This window comes from Silurus aristotelis (assembly GCF_946808225.1).
Source record: "Silurus aristotelis genome assembly, chromosome: 3".
NCBI classification, from domain to species: domain Eukaryota; kingdom Metazoa; phylum Chordata; class Actinopteri; order Siluriformes; family Siluridae; genus Silurus; species Silurus aristotelis.
Genome location: NC_139576.1, coordinates 18,804,648 through 18,822,994, shown reverse-complemented (window position 1 = coordinate 18,822,994; position 18,347 = coordinate 18,804,648). Strand labels below are relative to the sequence as shown.

The window sequence follows — 18,347 nt, the reverse complement described above, 5'->3', positions numbered from 1 at the left end:
AAAAAGTCTCTATGATATATAATTAATAATTTTTTATTATTTGAATATAAGCAATTATCACACATTTTTTTTACTGATGAATAATAAGGTAAATCATCGCTCACATAAGCTTAATATTATAGTCAAAAACACATGGTAAAGATTTGATCAGTTATAAATGGCCTGACTGACAAATGCCATTTGTTCTACATTAGCAATTTCTTTAATATATTTTAAACAGTCTACAAACTTCTGACAACAGAATCCTGAAAGCCATATTTTGCTTTGATGATTTTTTTTGCACACTCTGCATTCTCACAGTAAACCTCATTAAGTAGTTACCTGGAATGGTTTTCCAACAATACTAAGGAGTACTCAGAGGTGTTGAGTACTTGTTAGCTGCTTTTTCTTCACTCTCCAGTCCAACTTATACCGAACAATTTCAAATGGATTTAAATTGAGTGATTGTGGAGGCAATTTCATCTGATGCATCACATAACCTAGAGGTGTGTTTTGGGTCATTGTCCTGTTGGAAAACAAATGATGGTCCCACTAAATCCAAAACAGATGGGCTGGCATGTCACTGCAAAATGCTATGATAGCCATGCTGGTAAAGTGTGCCCTCAAGTTTGAGTCACTAAAGTAACAGTGTCACCAGCAAAGCACCCCCACACCGTTGCACTTCCTCCTCAATGTTTCACAGTGGGAACCACACATTCAGGGACTGTCTGTTCACTCTCCCTATGTCTAACAAAGACACAGCAAAACCAAAGAAATCCCTAATTTGGAATCTTCAGACCAAAGGACCATTTTTCACTGATCTAATGTCTATTCCTTGTGTTACTTAGCCCTAACTAGGCTCTTCTGTTTGTTGTTCTTCTGACGTAATGGTTTCTTTGCCGCAACTGAACCATGTTCAAGTCAAATCCTGACTCACGCAGACTCTGCTGAACAGTGTATGCTAAAATATGTCTGCCACTTGAACTTTAAGAAACATTTATTTAAATCTGTAGCCACTTTGGACAATCTGGACAAATATAAAACATATTTCGGTTAACATCTTTTTGTTTAAAATATATGTTAATGCACAAGTTCTTTAATAGTTTGAATGTCTTCAGTACTAATGTACTAGAGAGAGAGGGAAGAGATTTGAAGAAGAAGATATGGATAAATGTTTTTTGCTTTTTGTTGCTTGATAGCTTTATATTTTATATTGCATTTTTAGGGTTACACTAAATATTCACTAGATTGAAGCATGTTAAGTGTGGTAGCCTTTTTTCCCTTTTTTTTCATATATCAAATTTAACGTAATAAACCTTATGTTAAAAGATCTGTATTTACTATTTTGAAATCTCTGAATTCTTTTAAAAAAAAATCTCCCACTTTTTCCACAGATGACAATAAGTTCAGTGAGGCCATAGCAGTACTGTTCACATGGATAGAACGAGGTGAGGTGAACCGGCGCACTGCCAATCAGTTCTACTCTATGATCCAGTCAGCCAACAGCCACGTGCGGCGCTTGATGAACGAGAAGGCCCAGCATGAAGAGGAGATGGAGCAAGCCAAAGAGCGCTTCAAGAACTCACTGCTCACCATCCTCACTCAATGTAAGACTCACAGGCATTATACACACTTCTTACCTAGAGACATTCATGTAGTGTTACCATGACAACAGTTCATCCTTTGTTCTGTCCAAGATTATGTGTGATTCGAAAGCTGGCTCAGTCTTTTAATCAGACCAGTGGGCTTTCTGACTCAGTTTGGAGATAAACCATTGTACCATTGTAAATGGCTTTATTTAGCAGCTATGCCAAAATGTAATAGCATACCAATTATTAAGCTTTATTTATTTCAGCCTGTCAGGAAGAAAAATAAGGAAAAACCTTATATATGTTCACACAGTTTATTAATATTATAATAAGATCAGACCTAGCCCCCAAGGGGGACACTAGCCATAGCCCACAGAATGGCCCAGGGTAAGTACAGTCTCAGTGGGAGGAGCCTGTCTTCATTACAGGAATGGAGCTGTTCAACTTAACTTACAGGTATGCCAAAATCAGATTCTAAAAATGTGATTATTATTATTTTATTTGGTTGGCCATGATGGAATGCAAAATTATTGAATTATGTCTATAATTTAATTTCTAATTGATCATAGATTAAAAAAAAAAAGTCATTATAAAGCATTGTCTACTGTAGTACTGTTGTAGTAGTAGTAGTAGTAGTAGTAATAGTAGTAGTATCAGATGGAATTTAATGTTTAATTGGGTTTAACACAGGCACATGCACTTATAAACTACAGATTGATCTTATACCCCTGTCCTTTTGACTGGTTGGCTGGTATGTCTAAAAATATATTATAGATATAGATATTTTTTTGGTAATTTGATGCTTACAAAGCAAAAACTCAAATCTGGAGTGTGCTTATGAACATTGTGACTAAGAACTCATGCCTGGCTTAACCATTATTTAATATCTGCATCAACAAGACAAATCTGAAACAGCTCCATCCCAGTCATTCAAAATAATTCAGATATCAAAGAGCTTTGTAGCTCTTAACACCCTCTATATAGCAAGAATGACTACCTATAAATATTTTACACAAATAAGCATTTAAACAATACAATTTGTGATTATGCTGTTTATGGACTCATCTGCCTGTATTAATCATGCAAGACTTGTCAGCAGCTCCAATGTACCTGTATCAACACTAAAACACATAAAAAGCAATACTCAAAGATCTAAGTTAGTAACCGGTGCATGGGTCTGTTTAATCACACAATACACAAATCACACAAATATCTAAAACTAAATGTGTACATTTAGTCAGATCAAAAGGCAACATTTTACAACAGGTAGAACTTTTTTATTTTGAAACCTATGAATTGCAAATTGAAATTTGAATACAATAATATTATAATTTTAACTGAAGCTCCATCTCAGCTTCCCTCAAATTCATTAAAGCAATGAGACTTTTGAAGCACAAATATATTCCAACCATTGTATCCTGTTGCCTTCCTCAGTCCTTAAGGATTTGAATCAGCAGGTCATAAGATGTAAGTACAATAGAGCAGACACTATCAGGAACCTCACTGGGAAGGTTTCTGGTGTGTGGCTCTAGCTGGCAGTGGCTCTACATAAATGGCTTGTCTTGTCTGACTTCCTTATCCACCAAAGTTGAGCAGATTACGGGCGTATTCAGCGCTGCCACCCGGCAAAAGGCATGGGACCATTTCTCAAAAGCACAGCGCAAGAACATAGACATTTGGCGAAAGCAGTGTGAGGTTGGTATGTCTCCTATCTTCTTGTCATGCTGACTCCACAAGCTGCATTGGCACTCTAGCTGCCAATGTGACTTGTGGGTCTTTATGGCTTTCGTGGTCTCACAAATAAACCATCCTGCTTTTCTGATTCTGGTCTCTCATTCTGCAGCACAGTCTGTGTGTACTAGAAAGTAAAGTAGCTCTAAAGTTACCATGGCAACTGATACTTCTAGGGTTAAAATGATAGTCATTAATGATATGCTTGAATAAATAATTCATTACGGATAAAATTTGCATTAGGTTTAGATTAAAGTTTTAAAATTGTACACTATACTGTATGGACATCATTATCGAGAGACTTGATATCACCATTTGTAGTGAAATCAACCCAAAATGTTACCACAAATTTGAAAACACAATTGTGATATAGAGCATTAAATTTTCCCTTTACTTGCACTAGGAGAAGCAAACCTGATCCATGGGTTACATGATTTAGAGTGAAAGTGGCCTGCTATAGGGCTCTTTATTTAAGTACTAGCACTAGTTTTACACAAAACATATTTGGCATATCTAATCTTGAGGAAAATATTTTGCTATTTATTTTTTTGTGATTGAATGCCAGAATTAGTTATTAAACGATCCAGGTTTATGTTTTTCTTGACACCACTGGTTTAAGAGGGGGATATTTCTGCACAGCTCAGCTGTTTAGAGTTTTAGAGCGCAGCCATATATCATTAAACTGTCCAGCTCTGCAACCCTGAATAGTATTTTGGTTGGAATAAAAAAAATACTGCATTCAATTGCTCAATTCATTTCATTTTTATTATGTACCTAATGTCTTTTTACAACAATTGTCTCAGTCTAAGAAAAATAATTATGTAAAACCTGTTTCGTGCAACCTGGTTTGGAATGGAAGATCTTGAGTGGCCTGCTACTTCTTTTTTTTTTTATAATTCTTTATAATAAACAATACATAAATATAATTTAATCTAATACAGTTTTGCAAACAAAGGCACAGTGTTAGTGCAGACAGTCTACGATTTACAGAGCTATTTAAATTACAAAAAGTACATACTTTAATATTGCCCTTGTGGCTGAATGAGTGGCTAAATCTCCACAACCACACATCAAAATCTAGTGGAACATCTTTCCAGATGAGTGGAGGTTATTATAACAGCAAATGGCAACTAAATGTGGATTGGAATGTTCAAATATTACACTGAAACTTTTGTCCATATGGTGTATTCTGGTTTTATATTCAAAACATTAACCAGTCTTTTGAAGTTTGACCCAAAATCAGTGTTTTCACAAATCTATTTAGTCCATGTATATTCTGAAGTACATTTACAAATTACATAAAAATATATAATTATGTAACAAAATCTTTGGGATGTTTTTTCTGTGAGGACCAAAAACATGTAACCCCCCCTAAAAGGAAGTACACTATTTCTATTCATACCAAGTCGAGACATTAAATGGAAACTTCATATTAATGTTCTCAGTCTAATAAGAGGTAAGATGCTGATTTTGTAAAGGTGCAGTGATAGGCCAAAATCAGTTTTGATGTCACCACTGTGAAATCTTGGCCAGTGCAGTCAGAATACTTTAAAGCAAAATTATATCATACTATAATATTTATTTACTTCACTTACAGCTTTGTGATAAAACATAGTGGCAACAAAAATATCACCATAGTGTCCATTTATCATAGTTTACAAAACATGATAAAGGAACAAGCACTATACCTATGCATACGTACAGTGAAACTTCTATGTGCTCTTCTTCCCTTCAGTGCAACCGCTTCAATGATATTTATTGTGTCTGATCTGCAAGATTTCACACTACTGGCATTAAACCACCTTACTGCTGATCCCTATAATGACTATCAGGGGATCAGTGAGCCTGGAAGTTTGTATAATGTGATTTTTACACTTTTCAGTCCCAGACAAATGGAGCATCCAAGCTGTTGTTATCACACACAGCTGTGTGATGGCAGAGTCTCAGCTCTCTCAGCAGGCTGTGTTGGACTCAATCAGTCAGCAACTGTCTGTCAATTTATCACAAAGTTGGTCTGCAACAAGAGCCTGTTCGAGCTGAAAGTCAAAGGAAATCCTACTATTATGCTTACATAAATATGTGTAATTGATTACTGGTATAAATGAAAGGGACGTTTTTCTATAGTAGATAATAGTAGAATAAAATATGACAAATTAAATATTAAATCATGTTCTAGCAAAAAACATGTTACAGGGCAGATACCACTAATGGTGTCTGTGCGTGTTTCTCTCTGACTCCCCCTGTCTCTCCTATTGTGTACGTTTGTGTGTGATTGTGTGGGTGGATGATTGGGTGCGTTTTTGATTTTGATGTTTTAGGAGCTGAGAAACGCCCACAGTGAGGATATCATGGGAATCCGAAGAGAAGAAGAAATGGAGATGTCAGATGAAGACTTGGAAGAAAACCCCTGTAAGAAGGTCCGGATGGATAACTCAGGTAAGAACTGTGTTTTTCATATTTATTGCGTAACATCTATGTAATGTAACATATTGTAAATATTTTTGAATATCAGGATATTGTACCATTATTAAATGTGATTCTCAATTCATGGTCCTAATTCATAAATTTGTTCTATTATCTTTTAATTATAAGTATTAACACTGTTACTGTTACACAGTGTACTTTATTTAAATACAAGCACTAGTTTTGCATCCTAATTGGTTATACCTATAGCTAATCTTGAGGAAAATATTTAGCTATTTAGTTATTGGTGATGGAATGCTAGAATGAGTAAACATCCAGGTTTGTGTTTTTCTTGACAATGCTAGATAAAGGGGGACTGTTTCTGCACAACTCAGCTGTCTGGAAATTCAGAGCTTAGCCATATATCATGAACTGTCCAGTCCTGCGACCCTGAATAGTATTTTGGTTGGAATGGAAAAATACTGCATCCAATAGCTCAATTTAGTTCAGTATTCTTTATACACCTAATGTGTTTTACAACAATTGTCAGTGTACGTGAAGAAAAAGGACTATGTGAAACCAGCAACATTGGCATGTAGAACAATATGAAAATACACATTACTTTACCATTTTTGTAAGACATTCAGCTAAACACTGCAAATTTAAAAAGAGATCTCTAGGTAGCAATGAATCAATCAATATACAAATAATTAAACAAATAAATAAGTAGACACTTCAGACTTACAGTAGAGAGAGGTAAAAATAATTTTGCCTTACTATGCCTTATGCATATACTGTTGTAACATGAGTCTTTTGTATTCTTTTCATGCCTGCAGCTCTGGCTGCTCACTCTTATGGTCTGCGAGAAGAGAATGACAGTCTGCGCTGGCAGCTGGATGCGTACAGGAACGAGGTGGAGCTGTTGAAGAAGGAGCAGGGAAAGGTGCAACACCCTGAAGAGGAGCACAGTCATGAGCACCAGCTCAACTTCCTGCAGCAAACTATGCACAGCATGCAGCAGGTAACATACACACACACACACACACACACACACACACACACACACACACACACACACACACACACACACACACACACAAAACATATACTAGCTAGAATATTATTATTTATAGTAATTAAACTCAATATACTCTTATAAGACAAAACTGCACACAAAGTTTGACCTCTTTACACAAAATGGTGAGGCTTAACTCATAGCAGGAGTTCTGTGAGCTTGCAGTGCACCCTGCCAGACACTCCAACTTACTCAGTTCATGCCTCAACAATCTTCTGCTCACTCTATACACAAAAGCCAAAGCCACACAGATATTTTCCATTCACAAAAAAAAACAGGAAGTGGAAGTCATGATGCATTTGTCTTTCATAATATCAAATTTTAACCTGTGATAAAAGCTCTGCATTTTTCACTCAGAGATCGATAAGAGATATGTGTTTATATTGTTCCTACCCTGCACAATTCACAGACAAATGCAAACTAAAATTTGTATATTATTTCATTCACAATACAATTTCAGTCAGGTGAAATGAGAGTAGGCACATGAACACCCACAGTATACAGATCAGTTTAGATTTTGCATCTTTAAATAAAAAAAAGGTATGGTATATTCGACAGAAATCCATTTGCATCCTTAATTTCAGTGGAGAATCCATTCTGCAATCGAGATATGACTACAAAGTCTCAGAGCTGTGACCAGGTGCTATTTTAAGAATGACTTGACTGCACAGTATTATAAAACCATAAGGTATTTGTAGCATAACATTAGCTGAGATGTTCTTAAAATACTTTAATATTTTTAGTATGTATATTAATGGTATAAATCTCCATGAATATGAATAAAGTATCTATCTATCTATCTATCTATCTATCTATCTATCTATCTATCTATCTATCTATCTATCTATCTATCTATCTATCTATCTGTCTGTCTGTCTGTCTGTCTGTCTGTCTGTCTGTCTGTCTGTCTGTCTGTCTGTCTGTCTGTCTGTCTGTGTCTGTCTATCTATCTATCTATCTATCTATCTATCTATCTATCTATCTATCTATCTATCTATCTATCTATCTATCTATCTATCTATCTATCTATCTATCTATCTATCTATATCAAGATAGCATGTCAGTCACTGCACAGTTTTGTCTAGTGTATGCAAGCATTCTCTCGATAGCCACCCTGTGCTTAATTTTGGTTGCACCACACTGAGATCTTAGTTGTTGGTCTTTTTTATAAGCATTTATCACTTACACGGGCAAGTTTTTTGTTGCCGTCTGCTATCATTTATAATGCTGTCTGTCTCCACAGCAACTACTGAGACTTCAGGATGAGTTGAAGGGGAAGGAACTAGAGTTGGAACAGGCACGAGATGAGCAGCGCTACCTAGAGGGGGAGATCTTCAGTCTCAAGGAGAAGGTACATTTAACACAACTTAGTATTTGGCTTAAAGCGTAGGTTCCAGGCTTAAAGGTTTTTGGTGAAATGGCCCTAAATTGGCATTATGAATTTTCTATGACCGGTTTGGTTTTGGTTTCATGCTTGTAAATCCATATTCAGTAAATGCTTTGGCATAATTTTATGCAAGTTTTCATTTCACTGTCCATTGTTACTGGTCAGTTCATACACTAGTGCAGTGCGTCAGCATAATGAAAAAGAATAAAATAGCATGCACCAAAATATTCACCCAGAGAATCTATTTTAGTATTTAAAGAGCTCTACATAAAATTCATTATTGAAAACACAATAAAAAACAAAACAAAAGGTTTCTCCCATGACCTCAATTAGAAAATCAACCCTAAATTTGGGAACCTCTGTCATTCTTTTAACCAATAAAATAATTGCAAAATGATTTTAAATATTTAATTAAAGTTCCTTATAGATATGAATATTTTTTTTTCATAACCCATACAATCATTTTTACCTCTTTGTCATTAAACACGAGATTATACAAGGCCAATCACCCTCCCAACCACACACACACACACACACACACACACACACACACACACACACAAGCCATTTTCTTCCACTTGTAGGTTTAAACATTAATGCCTGGTGGGACACAGCTCAGGGAGGCTATTTTTTCTGTTTTGCTTGACATCTGTTGAGCCTGATGTGTTTACTGTCTATATTACATGTAAACGTCCCATTTTCTAGTTAACCATTTCATGCACTCTAACTTACACATGGAGGTTAAATGTGCTGCTCATGAGGACACCATACTCTCCTGTGTGCTTTGTGCATTTGTGTCACTGACAAAGTGCCCCTGAAAGATGATCCAAGTGTTATTGCTTCTTCCCTGCTGAACAGAGCAACATGATCTCCACTCATTTTTGCTATCACTGTAGTTGGCCTTAGAGCACTGAATAAAATCCATGCTTGTTTACTTAATTTTACTAACTGCAGACATTGGTTTGCATGAATGTTATTTGACTGAGATAATGGGAACATCAATAAACAGAAGTCCTGTGGAGATTGTGGTTTCCACTGTACCTAACCCCAAGTCCTAACAGAATTGATCGACTTGATCTCAGTGACTGACCAGTATTCTAAATGCTCTACAGATATGAATGAAAAATAATGTGTACAGTACATGCATAGTTGTAGAAGGTTTCTTGAGTTTTTTTTAACTAAAGTCATCTTAGGTAGTATTTCCATACTACTTTTGCCTTTGGCTCACTCATTAGAAAACTTACAGGGTATTTGTGGATGATAAATGTATATTCTTACTCTATTTATTTCTGTAAAGCTGATTTGTACCAATGGACATTGGTAAAACCACTATACAAATAAAAGTGGATTGAATAAAAGATTTACTCAGCTATGCACATTATAAAATATAAAGCCACGTTACTCTCCTGTGTAGAGTAAAAATATTTTCTTTTTAAAGCCAAGTAAATATAAAGCCATTGTGTCACACAGGTCAAAGTATACAGGATTGCTTAAACAAATGTTCTTCACATTTTATTATTTCTTTTGCAGAATCTATGTTTATAACTATACTATTTGAAATCATTTACAAACAAATACTTTTTATTTTTATTTTCTCCTGATAGCTTTTGAACTGCACAGATTTGGTGGAAGGGACAAACAACACCACTGACATCCCTGACAAGGTAAAGAAGAGCCAGTGCTTTCACTAAACTACTGCGTACTAGACACTGCAGCTGTATAATGTTCTGAAATAAATGAAAGTGTTAACATACACAAAGTTTTAAATAGTAATATGAAATCAAATCATGACCAAACCTTGGGCTAATGTGCTTAGTGTTTAGAATTTCTTCCTACATGTCAGTTTTATAAAAAAAAACACTGAAAAATGCAGTTAGAGGCCTTTGTGGACAACAACATTATCTATAGCTCTTAATGCACTGGTAGCAATTGACAGCTTTTCCATTAGGACATGTCTGGTGTAAATAATGAGGTTTTTGTGTTTAAATATAATCTCTACTCAAGGGAACAGTCTAGATTGCTTACATCTCACATCTTCTTCTGCAATACATTTGTTTATAGTGTTCTATCTATAGAATACTGTGAACACGGAGCAGACTGGCAACTGCGGATGGGCAAAAGTGCCTCCACACCACCCAGTTTGCAGAGCAGAGCACAGAGCAGCTTAAGAGCCGCCTAATCTTCTCTCCAGAACTGCTCTGAAAAATGTATCTTAATATTTAAATATAACATCAACTTATGTAAGAATTGTTATTATCATTAAAATCCAGTTCCTTCACAAAACATACCATTGTAGGAACTAAATATATATACACATAAACAGCATTTTTCATTTTAATTTTACTAACTGGAAATGTGTTGTTTAGATTTAAATATGCTCTATGCAACCTCAAAAAGCATCTAAAAAGAAAAGTGTTTGTAATGCCCCGATCTGTGAATCACTATATCATTTATTTGACTTATGGCCTGCCATCTTTAGTAGGCTTTGCAAAGACGATGGGGGTAAATGTCGATAAACATTGATTTCTCTGAAAGAGGAGCCGAATGCTTGTTTACTACAGATTGGTCAGCATGTATGTGCATTATTCACTGTGTTTTGTTTCTTACTCACCTTAGATGATTTCTATATGTGCATGACATATATATATATATATATATATATATATATATATATATATATCAGTGTGTATGTGTACGTTTTTATGAACAGGGAGTAAATGGCACTGCAGCACTCTATCACCATCGAGAGAAGAGCAACGAGGCATTAACGCGAGGTTCTCTCAAATCTGAGAAGGAAGCTCTGTTACTTGGTAAGCTGTCTTTGGTCTATGCAGGTTTGATCAACTGCAGTTGGGTTGGAAAGAATGTTGGCTCAGTCTCCAAAAATCCTTACTCCAACATATAAAACACATTAGGCTGAACAGGAGAGTGAGAGACAGAAACCGAGAATTGCTGCTTTACTACTTGCTAGGAGATGTAGTCACATAGTCACAGCTTCTGGTCTATCTTTTGTGCTTTTGGATCAAGATCCTTAGAGGTCAAAATGGCTCAAAGAAGCTGTTCCTTTGTCTGATAGGCACGCCACTGGCTCTGACCTACACATCCAACATTAATTCTACACACACACACACACACATACACACACACACACACACCCCATATCTGCCTTGCCAACAGTGAGGAAACACACTATACAGATGGAGGCTAGTTTAAAAAAAAAAAATGACTATGGAGCTGTGAGCCAGAACGGCTGGGAAACTTGGCTTATTCCAGCAGAAATTACATAAAAGAACAGTGAAACACAAAATTGCTTACCTTTACAGGCTTAAACCATCAGGCAGCAGCACCAGAATGTTAACTCTGGAGAGGAAGCCTTCGTTTGCTTCAATAAGTAGCACTGCTAATATACTTCCTATTTATATAAGATGATTGGTACCACATTTGCTTCTCTTCATACATAAATACATTTTTTTTTATCTATGCTGGAGCAGCAGACTGCAAGTCAGCATGTAGGTGAAAAAGTTGATCCTTGGCTTCGCATTTTAAAATCTGATAAGACATCATCAGCCAACCCCTCCCCTCCCTTATACACTCAAGAGTGAGGCTCTGTGAAAGTATGGCTTGTGAAGGGAATTGAATTAGGTTCCTCTGTAATTGGCAGTGTTACGCCATATAAATCAAGGAAATAAATATTGGCTTGGGACCCTCCAGGCAAGGCACTATATTCTCTGCCTCCGCTTCACTGCTTTACCTTTGGAGGACCTCTCTAAAGTAATCAACTAAAATGGGGGAGGGGGGATGACTGCTGGTTCTGCTCTGAAGAGGAGTTTTATGATTGTGCAGGCTGCCTTTATTACCAGCCTGTCACTTACTTGCATATGTGACCATAACAACATTGAGGCTTGTGTGTGCTCTCTCTCTCTCTCTCTCTCTCTCTCTCTCTCTCTCTCTCTCTCTCTCTCTCTCTCTCTCTCTCTCTCTCTCTCTCTCACTCTCTCTCTCTCCCTCCCTCTTTCTCTCTCTCTCTCTCTCTCTCTCTCTCTCTCACACGCTCTCTCTCTGTGCAGGAGTCATTTCAACCTTCCTTCATGTCCACCCATTTGGAGCCAACATTGAGTATCTTTGGTCTTATATTCAAAGGCTTGATGCAAAGGTAACACATTTCTTCATTTCTTTCATAGAAATTGGCATCTGTAAATGCAAACAATTTATATTTGACATTTCAACGATGATATAAATTATGCATGTGTTATGGAAATAACCATACCTTCTTTTTCTTTAAAACATGTATTCATGCCAACCTTAATATGTAAATTTTTTTGACATTTATAACAGTTCAGATTTGTCAGATAAACCAGAGTTGAGGAAATTAGCTACACAAACATATTGAATTACTTGTCTCGAATTTCAGGCTATAAAGAACACTATATTTTAGGCCATTATAAAGAAATGTTTTAAAGTAAGAAATCTTTCAAAATTATATATTATTATAGTTTATTTTTCTCAATTTAGAAAATGCAGAGAGTGAACAGAAAAAAATCTAAATCAGATCAATATTTGTGTGACTACCCTTTGGCTTTACAATTCTTATACTTAAGACTACTATAAGTCTTACTATAAGTCGATTTTGTAAGATCAGAGTCAAGTAAATGATTAATCAATTATATCAAGCAGGTGTTCATCAATCATCAATTTCATATGTAGGTTGAAACACAGACATTAACTGAAACAGAAACGGCTGTGTATGAGGATTAAAACTGGGTGACGAATAGCCAAACTGCTACAAAGGTGAGGTTGTGGAAGACAGTTTCGTCACAGGTCATGCACCAAAGCAAGACTGAGCACAGCAACAAGACTCAACGTAGTTCTACTGCATCAGCAAAGTCTCTCCCAGGCAAAGAATTTAAATCAGACTGGGATTTTAAGATCTGTTCAAGCTATTTTGAAAATAGAATATTTTGAAAAAGAAATGGACAATGTTGAGGACTTACTAAGTTGATGTTTACTTAATGCAGCAGATGAAAGACGTGTTTACTTCACTTGGAAAGATGCCTTCTACTGTCTGTAGAAGTCTGGCCAGAATTAGTCTTCATGAATTGTGTCCAAAAAGCCATACTTCTGACATGAATACAAGGCTAAGTGACTTAATTATGCAGGAACACATAGGAGCTTGGGTGCTCTGGGCTGATAAAGTAAAAAGACAGTTTTGGCCCCCAAAGAGCCCTGATCACAACATCATCAATTCAGTCTGGAATTACATGAGACAGATGGATTTGAGGCAGCCTACATCCTCAGAAGATCTTTGGTTAGTTCTCCAACATTTGAAACAACCTACCTGCTGAAATCCTGTAAAAAAGGTGTGCCAGTGTACCTATAAGAAGTGATGCTGTTTTGTAGGCAAGGCAGTAACACCAAATATTTATTTAGTTTAGATTTTTTTTCTGTTCATTTACTTTCTCTTTTGTTAATTGATTAGAAAAAAAAAAAATAATAATAATAATAATAAATAAATATATATTACCACTTTTTTTTCATTAAATATTTTTTTTATACCTTTTGCACAGTTCTGTATATTGTTTTAAAAATTTCCAAAATTATGTAAATGGAGCAGTAGAGGTGTTCTGTTTTGTATTTTACAAACTTTCTATTTTCATTTATATCTCTGCTATTACTGACCAGGGGTCTCATTTTTCAAAGCCTGCATAGAACAAGTTCTAAATCTGTGCAGAAGAGCTGCCAAGAAATGCCATTGCTCTGCTTATGCATGGCACACACTCATTTGGATAAAGAAACGCTACCAAATGGCTTTATATGGTAAACAACTTCCTTTTAAAAAAAAAAACAAAGTAATAATATAGAGATCATGTTGTATGATGCAGAAAAAAATAAAAAAAATTGTTTATTTGGCATGAAGTGGTCTGTCTAAAAAAAGAAATAATTAACAATATTTTTACATTTTATGACTACTACAAACTTGCTTTTAGAAAATTCTGTGATGGAAAGAAGATTTTCCACTACAGTCATGATTTACATTTACATTAACAGCATTTAGCAGTCACTTTTTTCTAAGTGCTTTAAAGTTTTCTTAAAATAATATATCCTTATGCTTGTTCGAAAATGTCATATTGTAGCATGAGTGATACGAATATAATGTGTCAGTATTCGTCTCAGGAATTGTTAGAAAGCGTCAGACTGGTTTTAAGTTTCTCACTGAAACGTGCCCAAGGCTAAAACCCTAGAATAAAGACTAACACTCTGCTCGGCAAATGAAATCACTTACAGCATCCTTTAAACGTGTCTTTTATATGATTTTACTTTAAGTGCCTTTCTGCATCTTATGAGCAAAGAACTCAGTGATTACATTTCTATTATGTTGACATAATTGAGAATAAGTGGTAAGTACACACATCCTCATGCACAGAAACATCTTGATAAGTCACATTCTATGAGTAGAAGTATGCCTGGTTTGCACTAAACTATGATCATGCATTGTTGATATGAATATGATCACCGACTAGCCTTTTTTTCTTGAGCACATTATTTATTCTATGATTTGTAAATATTTCCTCCCATGTAGATTATTTTGTTTTTGTTGTAGCATCTAAACCCATGTGACCTTATTCAGTGGCTTTTGACTGGTAAACTAAATCACAAAATCAAACTGCATTAAGTTTGACATGTTTCTGTTTGGCACAGGCTTACGGCTGGAAAAATAGACTAAATTTACCTATAAACATCAGATTTCACAATAGACATAAATAAGAATATTTTTATGTGTAAATGTTTAAACATCTCTTCTCAGATATCGGCCAGTGACCTAGAACGACTGATGGTGCGGCTACCAAACATGTTCAAGCAAGAGTTTAGTGGTGTGGGAGCAACGTTGGAAAAACGCTGGAAGTTCTGTGGCTTTGAGGCCCTCAGCTCAACATAACGAACAGAGAGCCAGTTTCTGCCACTGAGGTTATTGGAACTGTGAGCACTGTGTCTCGGTGACAGACAGAATGAGACTGGCCTAAGCCTCAACGAAACACAGTAAAGGGCTCTCCCTTGCTGCTGTAGCTGTCACCCATGCTGTTCTGGTTTAAAGACATTGATGATGGCAAAAGAAAATGCACAGAATCAGGATAGATGTGCTTACTTAAAAAAGCTCTATTCAGCGCCTGATCCTGTTGCATAACTTTCTGTCATGGCAGAAAGAAAAACCTTGGAATACAGCATCACACAATTCTAAATAAAGAATGTGGAATATGGATATGTACTGTGACACACGTGGACCCAGCAGATCCAGTGTCTGAAGCTATCCACCGCACTGAAAAATTATTTCAGATTTTGCCAAATGCATTACAGATTTAGGATCAGCTCAACATTACAAAAAGTGTTCAGAGAAAATACTTTTTTGTTCCAGCTTGATATTGTTCATTTTGTGCTACTTTTCTTTCGGGAGCTTCAGTCTTGATAAATGCTCCAGTTTAACTTCAGTGCAGCAGTTAATACTTCCTCATGAACATTTGTGCCCCTGAGTGACGAAGGATATTTTACTGTCTTGGGTCTTTTGTTGTCATGTGGACCGTGTATGTAATGTGCATTCTCCTTGTGTCATAATGCACCATCGTTATCAGCTCATGTTAATTACGACTCTCAAAAACTCTATTAAAACCCTTTTTATTCAAACCTAAACACTATTACACATGCACATCACTGTCTCGCAGTCTGTCACATTTTCTGTGTTTATTTTTAACTCACAGTCGACACTGCGTAGACATGATGAAGATGCGAAGCAGAGTCTCCTTAATTACTCGGAATAAAACAAACTGTTGTCTGAATGGAAAAGAAGACGATAGAGATATAGCTTTATTATATTTTTTCTCTTTCCTTTACAAACTTTGTCAGAACATGTCTCTATCAATGCAAACAGGATGTCTAGGGTAATTCCATTAGCATATAATATGGCAAAAAAATATTATTAATAGCAATAAATGTAGTTTGTAGGATTATATTCCGAGGTAAGTCATTCTAAAGTTTAGAAATTAATTTGGGTCAGTTTTATTTGGGAAACGATTTTAATAATAGACATGGTCAGAAAGCTGCTTTGGAGAGATCTGGATGTAGATTTATATTTAGATCCCTAATGAGCAAGCCAGAGGCAACGGTGGCAAGGACAAACTCTCTAAGATGATAGTGGAAGAAACAACAAAAGGAAGTGGACCCAAGAGAAAACACATCCTGTCTTGGTGACACCTGATTACAAACCCAAATCAAACAGACATAGAACATTACCTTCTGCGTATGTTTAAATGTTTCATCAGGTCAAATACTAAGGATTCTCTCCTTTAGGTTGAGATACACACAAGTGCTATTATTTTGGCTGTTGTTGACATGGCATATTTTTGTTTGTTTTTTTATGTACAGACATTTCTAGAATTCTGTTTTCACATGGTCATTATGGGTTACTGAGTATATGAGCCTATGGAGTCCATACCTTGATGGGTCAGGACTGTTTTGGTAGCAAAACAATATTAGGCATGTGATCATGTTATGCCTGATCTGTGTGTGTGTGTGTGTGTGTGTGTATATATATATATATAATTTTAAGAAGTGTGTTAGGATGGGGATCTATATTTGACTCCAATAGAGTAGAAGATATTCAAGGCTTTAATTGTTAATGATACTCAAACAAGCTCCAAAGATGAAGTTGGTTGGTCATATATATAGTTGTCAGGATCATGCTGTGCCCATTTTTTTGTTGAAGGGATGCAACTTAGTGCTGCCCAACACAATTAAAATGCACTTTGAATCCTAATATGACAAGAGCATACTTCCATTTGAAAGTAGCATCAGAATAAGTAAATGTTATCTGCTGCACGGCAGAATGCAGGCTACTTTTTGCATGTTAAGTGAGTGCTGTACCGTGTGAACTAATTCCCCTAAGGTATGTTTGCTTTTGGACTGGATTGTAATATTTGACCCCATGTGAAAGAAGCTGAGTAAGTGATCTTGAAGGCTTCAGCTACATAGTCTTACTCCTTGGGACACTGGAATGCTTTTTCCCCTTTAGAGGCATATATCAGGAAGCATGTGCTATTAGTTAGAACTGAAAGGTTGGAAAGGAGGAGTGGTATTTGACTCCTAAATGAATTTGGGGTCTGTGAACAGGTTCAGCCTTAATATGGCCCCCTGGAGCAGTTGATGCCTTATGACTAAATCTAAAACTTCCATCAAATTTTAAAAATACAATTCCTTTTCACCAGATGATAGAGCTGAAGCTGTGTATGGAAATGCAAATTTACATTTTGAGTTTGAATGGTAAAGAAAAAAATGTTCATATATTTAATATTATTGTTGATTTTACAGTCTGATGTTTTCTACATAAGAAGGTACATATGGAGAGATATGGTTTAAATTCTATATAGACACCACTTAGTTATTCAAATATTAATTTGAAAAGACCTATGTTTCATTCAGAGTAAACAAATGATTTCTCATTACAGACTTCCTGAGTCTGCAACAGACGGTAAAAATGAATGTATTTTGTTGACAGCATGGTGCACAGAAATACTGCTTGCATAAGCTTTTCTTCATGCCAGTGAACAAAAATAGTGTTTGCTGGACACCAAACCCAGACTGCAAGAATAGCACTTACTGTTCAGCTTCTTATTTCTTTCCTCTGTGACACCCTAGCTTCTTTCTAAATATCCCCAAAGCTGGAAAATGAAAATTAAGCACATTCACATCTTCCTGCTTCCCTGCCTCTGTTCATTTAGTTTCCTTTGCATGCAGGACATTAATGCGCTGAATGTCTTTGGTTGACGAATGATGATGAGCATCAAAAAGCAGGCACAGCAGTATGTTTACAAGGCTCTCACTGTGCAATTTCTTTCTATTCCACTTTGAAGCTTTTTTTCTTAACTGCTTCTAACTGTACCTCTATGCCTTTTATTTTTTCCCTGCTCGGTGTGTTGCGGGTGTTCCCGTCTCCATAGCAATAGGATATTAATGTGATGTAGGAAGGTATTTTCCATCAAAGACTCAGTTGCTTAGAAATAATGTATTGCTGTACTACAAAACGGAAAGCAATACTAGTAGCAAGTTCCAGATTTGTATTAAACGTAATGTTTGAAAGAAGAAAAAAAAAAAAACTAAACTCCCCTTACTGCCACTGAAAGATTCCAATACCACTTAT

The 18,347-nt window shown here is 35.9% G+C and overlaps 1 protein-coding gene across 3 annotated transcripts in view; it reads left to right on the top strand.

Annotated features, from left to right (window-relative positions):
- enox1 (ecto-NOX disulfide-thiol exchanger 1) overlaps positions 1 to 15,844 on the top strand; it is a 47,709-nt gene extending 31,865 nt beyond the window's left edge. For 2 of the 3 annotated variants that reach the window (XM_083536519.1, XM_083536520.1), the window contains exons 7-15: positions 1,374 to 1,586; positions 3,157 to 3,263; positions 5,618 to 5,735; positions 6,539 to 6,723; positions 8,021 to 8,128; positions 9,769 to 9,828; positions 10,875 to 10,974; positions 12,232 to 12,317; positions 14,967 to 15,844. In XM_083536519.1, coding sequence (XP_083392645.1) covers positions 1,374 to 1,586; positions 3,157 to 3,263; positions 5,618 to 5,735; positions 6,539 to 6,723; positions 8,021 to 8,128; positions 9,769 to 9,828; positions 10,875 to 10,974; positions 12,232 to 12,317; positions 14,967 to 15,098 — 1,109 coding nt within the window. In that variant the 3' untranslated portion in view covers positions 15,099 to 15,844. Of the gene's footprint in view, positions 1 to 1,373; positions 1,587 to 3,156; positions 3,264 to 5,617; positions 5,736 to 6,538; positions 6,724 to 8,020; positions 8,129 to 9,768; positions 9,829 to 10,874; positions 10,975 to 12,231; positions 12,318 to 13,861; positions 13,979 to 14,966 lie in introns of all 3 variants that reach the window. The other variant, XR_014532692.1, reaches the window with a different exon arrangement.
- The last annotated feature ends 2,503 nt before the right edge of the window (positions 15,845 to 18,347 follow it).